The sequence below is a fragment of the Microtus pennsylvanicus genome, chromosome 1 (assembly GCF_037038515.1).
Source record: "Microtus pennsylvanicus isolate mMicPen1 chromosome 1, mMicPen1.hap1, whole genome shotgun sequence".
Classification (NCBI taxonomy): Eukaryota; Metazoa; Chordata; class Mammalia; order Rodentia; family Cricetidae; genus Microtus; species Microtus pennsylvanicus.
In genome coordinates, this window is record NC_134579.1 from 159,118,337 (window position 1) to 159,130,626 (window position 12,290).

At 31.0% G+C, this 12,290-nt stretch overlaps 1 protein-coding gene across 8 annotated transcripts in view; it reads left to right on the top strand.

Moving 5' to 3' along the window:
- The window catches only part of Grik2 (glutamate ionotropic receptor kainate type subunit 2), a 592,264-nt gene extending 580,652 nt beyond the window's left edge, over positions 1-11,612 (top strand). For 4 of the 8 annotated variants that reach the window (XM_075944134.1, XM_075944185.1, XM_075944144.1 and 1 more), the window contains one exon: positions 9,892-11,612. In XM_075944134.1, coding sequence (XP_075800249.1) covers positions 9,892-10,056 — 165 coding nt within the window. In that variant the 3' untranslated portion in view covers positions 10,057-11,612. Of the gene's footprint in view, positions 1-6,130; positions 6,218-7,603; positions 7,743-9,891 lie in introns of all 8 variants that reach the window. The other 4 variants (XM_075944195.1, XM_075944206.1, XM_075944164.1 and 1 more) reach the window with 3 other exon arrangements.
- Positions 11,613-12,290: the final 678 nt, after the last annotated feature.

The window sequence follows — 12,290 nt, forward strand, 5'->3', positions numbered from 1 at the left end:
TCTATCTCTCTTTCTATCTATCTATCTAGCTATTTTCTATCTATATATTTTCTATCTTTTTTAATATCTCTAATTATCATATATCTATTTTTCCATCTACTTCCCTTAATCTGATTTGTCTAAAATAGCTATTATCTCTTACCACTAAATTAAAAACAGAAATAATTATAACTCTTTGTAAATATATAAAATGGGGATATCACTGATTCTATGTAATTCAATATACTAGATTAAACAGTTATTGCATTATTAGTATTGATACCTCCTATTCATTATGATAATTTAGTTTCTGGTTTCGTTCCTTATTTTTCTTGGAAAAATTTTCTGGCTAGATTATTCAACAGTTCAATATAATTAAACAAATATCTGGATTGTCTTGTGAACTAAATCTATACGTATACAAAGTCATATTTTAAATCATTATGCATTTATCGCTTTTTAGCTTAGATTTTATTATAAATTAAAATAAAATACTTGTGAAGTTTCCCAATTAATATTTTTTAAGAAAAGTTATCTTCAGGTTAAATTAAAACAAAAGGCTGTCATTCAATGATCCAATCCCAAAGTGCTCTATTATCAGTTTCCTCTTTTCCACCATCTTCACTCAGTCTACAGTATTTTACACAAAAAAAGTCTGAATAATTTGTAATAAACAAGACACAGACCCCTACTTGATTACAAATTTTATCGTTGAAATTTATAAACAAGTAATAGTCTATGTAAAGTCTCATCTCTAATGATAATAATAAAATTAAAATAGTAAATACCATTTAAATATAGAAATAAAATGTGTTTGCAATCTCCCCTTCTAAAATATAATTTAAAACCCAGGTTATTGAATCTACATCTTATTTTATATTTCTGATATGTTTTAAAGTTAAACAAAAGGCAGGCTAGGTAAAAATGAAAAAAAGCTGAAAATTGCATACATTACTGATTTTAAAGTTATAAATTTTGTTTTCAGATAACTACTTAATGGTGTCTTCATTTTCAAATTAACAATTTAATAATGATATAAGTAATAATTCATCAAAGATAAACTTTATTTTATATATAAATTATTGAGATAGGTATTTTCCTTTATATTTTTCTATTTTGGTTGACAACTTTGAATTATATAAAAATGTTTTATTTGTCTGAATAAAAATTTATAACCAGATATATTTAATGTTTGCATTATATTTTCTTTGACTTTATAGATGTTTTCTAAGATTCCAGTAACTGTTGAATTTATATAAACACTCAAAGAATTATTTGTCCATCTAAGACAATGTACATTTGTTTTAGGGCATGGATCTCTCCTTACAAAGGTCTCCATAACTGAAGGGAGCTGCATAGCAAATAGAAGTTTGGTTCTCAAAGCTAAAAAGATATTTCAGTAGTTAAAAGCACTTTTTGCTCTTACAGATGACATAGGGTCCAAAACCCTAGGACTATCTGTAACTCCTCTTCTTGGAGGGTCCAACATCCTGTTCTGTTCTTTATGATCACTACGTATGAAATGCATAGACAAACATATAGAAAAAAAAACCCAGACATATAAAAATAAATTCATAAATAAACATTTGAAAAATTTTGTCGTTTAGCTATTATAACTATATTTGAAAACATATTTCTAAAAAGTTTATTTTTATAAATTTATTTCTAACATTTCATATATAAAATCACCTTTTAACTACTCTGAGTTTCCATTTTGTAAAGGGTAGACATAATTTGTATTATTTTGGTTTCCAGCAAGACTAATAGCATGAAAGTTTGATTTTTTTTTATTTGGTTTATTTATGGGACTATTTTTTCATTATTTACTTAAAATAAATCTTCCCATACACATTGTTTTTAATATATATATATATATATATATATATATATATATATATATATATATATATCTGAGTTTCTCAACATAAGAATATAAAATGATTTCCAAAATGTTTACTTATCATTTTAACCACAAAGTAAATATAGTTAACATGTCTGAAAACTATAAACTAAAAGTGTATACCAAACTATTAAAATCTCAATATGTGTATTGTACCCTGAAAACATTCCGGTCCTGGCATTACAACTACATGTTTGGAATATACCATTGTTCCAATCATAGTCAATTTCTGTCAATACTTGTTACTAACAGAGAACAATGGCAAGTCTCAAGTAAGACATTTCTAAGTTAAATATTTCATGGAAATCAAAACAAAATATGTGTGTATACATAGAAAGTTTCTGTCTATAATTATAATAAATATAGAAGATAATATAAGGAGTAGAGGAACAAGAAATTTCAACTGCTCAGTTTGGTTTCTGATAAGTGGAAATCAGTTACTTAGTTTAAATTTTCAGGACAAAAGATATTGAATTTTTAAAACGAATACATATTCCATTTCATAGAAACCCCAAAATTAAAACAGGCTGTACTTGTAGCCTTCTGTAAGAATTACTTTCAGAATTTTGAAGAATTGTTGTAACAGAAATATTGCTTTTTATAACAACATATAGATAAATGGATGGATGGATGGATAGAGTCAAGCAATACAAACAATCTAAGAAACTGTTCATAAATGTTTTATTCCAAAATTTGCATTTTACAAGTGATGCTTAAATAAAGTACCAATATATACAACAGCTATATTTAGTGGAAGAAGTTCAACTGCATTTTAGTTTTCAAAAGTTAGAAGTTCTAGGGTGATGTTCAACAAAAGACAATTTGGCTGTAAAATATAAGTTTATTTAGAACTCAAACTAAAATTGTGAATAAAACTGAATAAGTAATCTATTTGTTGTAATTTTTACGTCACCGTCTAGAAGTAGGGTGTTCTGTTTCGCCAATGATATACATAAGCACTAGTGGGTAACTTTTTAAAATGCCTTTTATATAAACATCAATTACATAGGATATTTGTCTTCATGTTTTTCATTAATCTGTAAAATCAGCTAATCATTCCTGCCATCCCTGCCATAGCTCATCTTCTATAGCACTAAAACCAAGGCTGGACATTGATAAATAATTGTTCTATTTTTTTAATGTGTGGCTTTAAAAGTTTTAAAACATGGTTCCTAATTTAGGTTAAAAAAGGAAGGAAGAGGGAGGGAGGGAAAGAAGGAAGGAAGGAAGGAAGGAAGGAAGGAAGGAAGGAGGGAGGGAGGGAGGGAGGGAGGGAGGGAGGGAGGGAGGGAGGGAGGGAAGGAGGGAGGGAGGGAAGGAAAGAAGGAAGGAAGGAAGGGTGGAAATTCCCAAGACCCTTGAACTTATTATTAGTAGAGAAGAAGATATGTATCTCCAGAGTTAGTTATACTTTCCACAACCAGAGACACTGATCTAATACTATTTAGACAATTTAAGCTATAGAAATTGTACCTCGAAACTTCATTTATTTTTTTGTTTTGTTTAGTTTAATATTTGTTTTAATTTTTGAGATTATGAATTAAGTATAACATTTCTCCTTTTTATCTTCCCTCTTCAAACCCTCCCACATTCCACTCCTTACTCTCTGTCAAATCGAAGAAATTTTTTTTTCATTTATTGTTATTACATAAGCATATGTACTTAGTTACTTCTTTAAAAAATAGTCTTCTTTAATATTATTTATGTGTGTGCATGTGTGAATCTGTGAATGTTAGTGAAGGCACCCATGGAGGTCAAAGGTTAGATGCCCTGGGGCCATTTGTGGGTTCTGTGGCTGATTTCTGGTCCTCTGCAAGCACTCTTAGTTCCAGAGTCACCTCTCCAGAGTCTATGTCCTTGTTTCTTGATTGTTTCTTTTCTCATGAAGTTGTATTGAGAACATGTGTAAATTAGGTAGTTAAATTCAGTCATGAGATTGAAGCCTTTGATCATACTTACTTTTTAACTCTTTTTCTGTCACCAATGTTTGAAGAACTGGTTTTGGAATTTAAAAGATGTAGAATCAGAGCTCACTATTGTGTCACTGAGTTTAAGACTTCTCAGGTTCTCTTCCAAATGACTCAATATACAGACATCTGAGTTTATATTTAAAATGCATAAAAATAGCAATATGAGAGACTGTCATTTCTTATATGTGTGGAAACAGAAACCCTTATGTTAAGAATGATCTCAGTCGCATGTGGAAGCTATAATTGATTAAATAGAGGCTAAGAGTAGAAATGCAGTTTCCAGAAGTTGGGGCAATAAAGGCTAAGGAAGGGGAGGAGGCGATTGAACAGTGGGCATCAGGTTATCCTTAGGGAACTATAAGCAAGTTCTGATATTATCCAACTTTTACATAAAATTGTTAATGTTATTTAAAGTTAAAATTTTTAATTTAAAAAAAAGATCAAAATTAATTATCGTGATTTTCATATAATTGTAATATGAATGTCATTTGTTATTTTAATACCATTGTTAAAAAGGATAAAGTTGGCACATCTTAGCTGCTTTGTCTTAACAACAGAAGCTTCCTGAGCCTGTCTGTTAGTTGTGTGGATGAGACTTTTAGCAGGAATGTGATAATCAACACCTTTCGTCTTAAAAAGCAACCATTTCTACACCGAAGATGCTGCACTGAAAAGCTTCTGAAACTTGCTGCCCTTCTTTATTGGTCTTCCTAGTTTAAGTATGATTGAGGAAAAATGTGGAATGGTGCTACCCTTTCTCAGTCTCATTAACTTGAAAACTGCGATATAAAATATTGGCTAAATATTGTTTGAAGTGAAGGTTTCTGAGAATATTTGTATTTATTATTGTACTGATTAGTATGTTTATTAATATAAAACACCCCAGGCTGAGAGTAGCATGCTTTTTGTTTAATGCTCTGAAAAATAGTTTTTCAGTTTTGTATAGCTTTTCCATTTGATTTATAATTGTCATATGCAATCATTAAAGATTACTCAAAAGAGAATCTAGGCAAATGCTGTTAGCAATGAGCTCAGGACAATGGAGACTGGTATTATGTCACAATATTCAAAGAAAAAAAGTTAAATAACAAGGTTCTTGCCTCCACTCTGTTACTGTTGATGCATATAGCTGTAAGCTACAATTTGAATTTTCAAGGCTAAGTTTTATTTTCTATAAAATTATAGCAATTAAGTGAAACTATGTCTTAAAATTGGATGTGTAAATTTTCCTTTGAGAAGGCTTTTGTAAATATCCTAACTTTTTCAAAAATGCTGCAATAACACAATATAATGATCAAAGTTGTTAAAGTATTTTAGTTTCAGTGATTTAGCTAGACATTTACATAACTCATGGCTTCCTTCCTATGTTCATGTAGCCATAGGTCAATTCACATTTGGGAGGTATGCCTTAGGTATTTTATATTTAACAACTTTCAGTTATAATCAAATAAATCAGGAGAGAAGTTTTACTTGGTCACATAAATGACATTTATTATTCTTAATATGTCAATATTTATGTAAATATTATATAACATAACATGTTTCCTACAATTTACTTGTTTCATTAGATATTACTTAATGTGATGTAATTTTATGTGACTGTTCTCAATGACTCTGTATATGACTCAGTTCTTGAGTATATGACTAATAAATATTTCTATAGAAGTTTAATCCCTTGAGGCAAAAAATGATTGTAAATACTTTTCCATGAAAAATAGAATAATATTTACATAAATTTTTATTTTTAAGGAATAGGACAAAAGGTCACCAAAAATGTTGGTAGACAGTAAACATATCATATAGTTATATCCTCAGATGACAAGTAGATTTATTTAACATAGGGTTGACAAACTTAAACTTGAAAACAAAGGAACTAGATATTTTTCATCCACTGTCGGTTTTAACAAAAATGTCAGTGTTGAACATGGAGCATATTTATAGCTAGATTTTTTATATTAAAACAATTCTTGCTATGTAAATTCTTCTGTCATGTGAATCATGCATCTATAGGTTAGAAAGGCAAGATATTCAGAAAAAAATAATTCTGGAAAAACAACAACGGTAATTTTAAATCATTTATATTTACTATGTTTTACTTATACTAAAAATATAACATAGGACTTTTCAAATGAGCCATGTAAAAGAATTCAAGGCCTTCATTTCCAGGGATGTGTAAATAACAGGTTGCTTCATTCAATGTAGTGAATTTTATGAAGAGTTTTACTTATTTTAATGCAATTATACATGCTAACAGCTCAAAGATTTAAATTTTCATTTTCAGGAATCTTCTATTTGGTTAGTGCCACCATACCAACCAGACACTGTTTAGTAAACTTTTGAAACTTTCTAAAAGAGGTTTTTAATGATGGTTAGTATCCTTGTGCCTTTACTTTCCTTTTTGTAGTCTGTTGCCTTAATGTGAAGAAACATTTTACTGTTGTTTTCACTGTAGGGAACATCCCACCTGAATGACACAACACATGGATTTCACCCCCAAAAGGGTTTGAAACTCTGCTGCCCCTCACTCCCTTGTTACTTTTCTCCCTCCCTTCCTTCCTCTCTACTCTATGTCTCCTTTTGTCCTTCTCTTTCTTGTTACTCTTCCCTCCTATTTGTTAATGACAATTAAGCAAAGTCAAATTAAGTGCACAGGAGTATTGTAAAGACATTTCAAATTTAAATAAAAGAGAATCCCAAACCATATTTAAAACTAAGAAAAGCAACTGGTCTCTCTTGAATGAAATGGAATTAAAGTTATATTTAAACATCATAAGAAATTTTGGCAGCGCACACTAAAATAAAGGCTCATCAAAAACTGTGTGTGAATTTTCTGGAGACATATGCACGTATCTATTTGGGAAATTTGTAATTCAGAACTGAGGTAGATCAAATGGGTTAACTGTTAATAAATGAATAAAAATTTATCAGAAATTTAATTAAAATTTTATGGTAACAAAACTTTTTTGAAGATCAGAATGAGAAAAAATAGAAGAAAACCTGTTGTTTCATAGTGCTTTTATTCAAAAACTAAACTATTTTTCTGGTAATAGCACACTGATAGGTGAGGAAACTCCTGGCAAATTTCAGCTCATTCAGAGAGAAAATTAACCAAAATGGCATTTTGAAATTGCATAGTAAAGACCACAGATTGATTAAAAGTTCTCTGACAAAAGCTTTCTCCATTTCATGTTTGTTTAGAAAATGAGGTTACAATTTGCAATTTATAGTTTTGATATGGTTCTAAAATGTATACATATCACTTAAGATTATAAAAGATAAAAAATATTGATTATTTAACTTAAGAAAGATTTTATATTAACTATAAGTTTGGTAGCATAGGATAATAATTTAAAATTTTTTATATGTATCAAGGTATAGTCTGAAGCAAGTACTAAATACCAAGAACTAATACTTTATTATAAATGAATTAGAATCTTTCCTAAGAGAATGTGTATGCTCATTAATCTTTTTCCCATGGAAACAAACAACTTAGCCTATCCTTTAGCCCAAATATTAATGCTTACACTTTGTTTTGTTGTGAATTTTATACAATAAAATAGTCTCAGGTTAAGGTTGAAAAAGATGTTAAACATTAGCCAATATTTGGAAACTCTATATTAAGCAAAACTGTCTTTCAAATTATTTACATTCATTCACATCTTATATCAGTTTTAAATGTCAATGGGATCAAGTTCTACCTTTTTTATTTTACTTATATCATATTAATCAATTCTTCTATTAAATGTTTCAACAGAGAGTCAAGACTATTTTACCTCAAGACAATGTATTCCTCTCCCTTTTGGAGTCAGATTTTTCCATTTCTACCGTGTTGTCATCATCACCATCATCATCATCATTATCATCATGTTGTTAATAAATACATCTAATAGAAGGTATTAAGCAATAAGCAACACCATTCCAATGTACAAGCTGGTGGTGGTATATATAGCCTTAAATTAAAATATGTCATGAATTTCAAAAGCTATAATTAAAAACACAATTCATAATTCCAGGTAACAATTCTGTAATCCTTGGACAAGTTATGACTAACATCTAATCTTCACCCATTACAAGTTCTAACACATTAATTGTTTTACTGTTTAAAGGTACTAAGTTTTGAAGAATTTCATTGTGTTTTGTGATGTTCCTAAGATGCAAGCAAACCTTTTTGCAATGCATGAAGAGACACTGTTAAATAAAAACAAAACACTAGAGTCATGCAGAGCTATGGTTAGCTGGATTGCTATTTGAAGAGCATAGATGTGCATAATCAACAAGAACTCACTCAATCTCTTTACACTTCAGTGAGAGTGGAACTTTAAAACTCAGAGGCTACTGATAAAAGAACAATTAGGGAAATGTAGTGAGGGAAGAAAACCAAGTTGACGAAGATAAAGTAGCCTATAGAAGGAGGTTTCTGAACAAAACTTTGTGTGCTGAAGCAATTAAATAAAGTTAGACCCAAACTATGCTGTTAAGGACTCAGCACCGCAGGTACACCCAAGCAGGGATGACTGTGTGAAGAAAAGAGAAAGACCATGGAAGTGCAGTAGCAATATAGGTAATGACAAGGGAATGATTCAGAGAAGTTTGGGGGGAAAAGCAGGAGACACAGATTTGACTTGTTTTTATATGTTGATAAACATATCTTCTTAAACTAACTTCCCCCTTAAAGATTGAACAAAATAAACACAGATTTAAAGAACATTTTGGGAAGGTGAGGATATAGCCATAAAGGAATAAAAATATTTTAGAGCTATGTCAATATCACAAAACTATAGACAGGCTGTTTTACTGTGTGTGTGGGAAGTTGCAAGTCACTTTTTCTCTGAGTTACGTTGCATCAACAAACTGAGACATAAATAATCTGTAATGTTACTTTGAGTGTCACAAAAGATTATACATGCAAATTTGTTTTAAAAAAAATAGACACATATACTATAATATTTTGTCCTGGATTCTAAGATGATAAACTGCAAAGCAACAATGACTAACTCAATAGTATATCTCAAAGTACCTATTATTATCTCATCATGTTTCATATCATCTTTCAGTTTTTTTGTGAATTTTTATAAATGTCCACCTTTGTATTATGTGTACATTTTGATTTTTTTTTTACAGAAGATTCTAATTTCAGACTCAGATCAGCTAAATTTGAACTATAGTATGACATTGTTTCAGGGATCTATTCTCTGTGTGTCTTAATCAAGAGAGGAAAGAGACTAACAAAATTTATTTCACATTAATGACTCTATGACTTTCATCTTATTGGCAATAGGTTTTCCACTAATTCTGTATGAATATCTAGGGATCATTAGTACAGCTTCTGGCTATTCATATTAGAGTCATTAATATGAAAAATGTTATCCTTTTCACCTGGGGTAAATTGTTTTCTGCTTTCTGTTATGAAGGCTTTTATAATGAATTAAAGATAATGTTTGCTTAGGTGTTTAAAATTTGACAATATTCCATTTCATGATTGTATCTTGTATGTTTCTAGTCACTGTCAATGTGCATATGTATAATAACAGCAAAACTTGTAATTAAATTACAGAAATTGTATTATATTTTTGTTTGTCTAATGCCATTTTTGTTATTTTAGTTAAATAGTGGAGAAACAATGTTTAGAGACCATTTGTGTATATCATCTTGTAACCCAAAAAGTACATTTCCTATTATAATTAATTAGAAAACACCATTGAGTATCTAGTAGAGATTTTTTTATGTTTAAATTTTAGGGTAGATATCCTCATAATGCTAACCAACTTTACATAATATTAAAATATAACCTAATTTAATCTATTTGAATAACAGAAATTATTATTGGAGAGAATATTTCACTATCAGGTGGTAATTTTTTAAATAGCCCAAATGCTATGATACTCTCATTCTATTTTTTCATTTAAAATGTAATAATTTTTAATCACCATGTAATAGTCTAAATGTTTTAGGCTGGCAGGCTGGCCAGTATGTGAGAATGATTGTAGAATTTTGTCCCTCTATCACGTTTATAATATCCAATCTCTCTCTGTTCTTCTGTAGCGGTCCTTCTGTAGTGCTATGGTGGAAGAACTGAGGATGTCCCTGAAGTGCCAGCGTCGGCTAAAACATAAGCCACAGGCACCAGTCATTGTGAAAACAGAAGAAGTTATCAACATGCACACATTTAATGACAGAAGGTTGCCAGGTAAAGAAACCATGGCATGAAGTTGGGAGGCCAGCCACCCAAGCACAAACTGTTGTCTTTTTTTTTTTCCAAACAATTTAGCGAGAATGTTTCCTGTGGAAATATGCAACCTGTGCAAAATAAAATGAGTTACCTCATGCCGCTGTGTCTATGAACTAGAGACTCTGTGATCTAAGCAGTTGCAGTGATCAGACTTGATTTACAAGCACCATGGATCAACCAAGTTACACGGGGTTACACTGTTTATCATGGGTTCCTCCCTCCTTTTGAGTGAATGTTACATCCAAATGTTGTGGCTGGTTTAAAATGCAGTCCAGGGAGAAACTGCGGGTTCCTTCAGAAATTCAACTGTTGCCATGAGATGGAATGTCGGTGCCCAAAAAGGAAACCAATAAAAATGTCATAAGAATAAAAAATGTGTGAAATCAGCAAAAATTATAGAGCTGCAAGAAACAATACAGTCCCCTGGTCACAAAAAATAATCGAAGAGATGTCACTAGCCCCCAGTAGTCAGTATACTCAATCATCATCTGAATAGACAATGTGTGCTTACAGAATGTGAAAAAATGTAAAGCTAAACACATCAGAATTCCATAGAGGTGAAACAGAAAGCAGAACATTTCCATTATTTCTCTTTCTTTTTTAAAAATAATCTGTGTCATGGATTGAGATATAAATGGCAATTATAAAGACAATAATGGTTGTTTTTTATTTCCTGAAAAATACAGAAAGTATTTAACCGGCAAACCAATCAGATTCCCACATGTTCTCCACCCCCCCCCAAAAAAAAAACCCTTACCCTAACCTACACCCGAAATTAAATACTAATAGTTGGTTCAGAGATTCTACGTTAAAAGATGATGTTTTGCAATCCTTATCATACATTGTAAAACAGGGCTTAGTTTTGCTGGTTATGTGGAAGACTGAAGATTTCATTCTGTCATTCTGTTTTGCCAACTGAAAGTCTCATTCCTGCTGTAAAGATCTTGATGGAGCCTGGGCAGATTTCATTGATAAAGAATGGGGACTTGTCACCTACAGAAAAGTACATGATAGAACTCTGAAGTGGACTGCATTGAACAAGAGTCGCAATGTTAAAAGAACAAAATTCTTGAGCAGTTTTTTTTTTCAAAAAAAAAAAGTGTTCAGGTTTATTTGTGGAAATGCAAGATTTCTATGAAAATAGTTTTTGTATGGAAATTTTTGTAATACTTTTTATCAACAAAATAAGAACATGTGTTCCTCTCAGGGGTGTGATGTCAAGCATGGATGGTAGTGCGTGTGCACCACCAACGTTTGGTGAAAACTATTTTTATCACGACAAAGGAATCATAGAAGAGAAATATTTTCAAGGTAGATAATATAAAAGCTAGGTGCACTACCACCACTGCTTACCATGCCGCACCCCTGACTCCCACAAGGCGGATAACATATTGTAATGAACAATTGTGTGTAAATGGCAAAATGACACAGATCTCTTGACACCATTGTGAAAACAGTTGAGTGCACACAGTTTGCTGTTTGAATCCAATGCACAAAAATTTTAAAAAAATCCATTAAAATTGTGTCCATTTTACTTTCAGTTTTGGCTTTGATTTCTCTTGCATGTGTAAACGGATGTAACATGTGATTTGGTATAGGAAGTATACATCAGGAATTCTTAGGGTCTTCAAGTTAGAATCTTCTCAACCTCTATCAAAAAGAAAATGGCCAGCAAGAATTCTCTCTCTCTCTCTCTCTCTCTCTCTCTCTCTCTCTCTCTCTCTCTCTCTCTCTCCCTCCCTCCCTCTCTCCCTCCACACACACACACACACAAACAGGCACATGCACAAACACATTGTTTTTAAACTTAGGGTAGGTGGTATGAGAAAAACCATGGTTGTGGAGATGGCAACCCTTGTCTTATCTTACTTTTAATTGGAAATGGAGTACATTTACTGTTCTGTGTTGTACAGTGTAATGATCACTTATCTATTTGAAGTTCCACTCATATCTAATTTAAGAATTTCTTCTTCGTTGACAAGTCAATAAAGTTCACCAGTGGAACAAAGAGAGACAGTATATTAGTAATTAATTGTCTATCTTAATGCATTAGTAGAAACTGTAAAACACAAATTATAGCACATTTATGCTTTGAAAAACAAATTTGTAAGATTCAACTGATTTCCCTGATTAATTAATTAATTCTACTTGTGAAATTATAATTGGAGCTTCTGGCAGTAAACCATTGGTAAAATTTCCTAAATTATTTCTT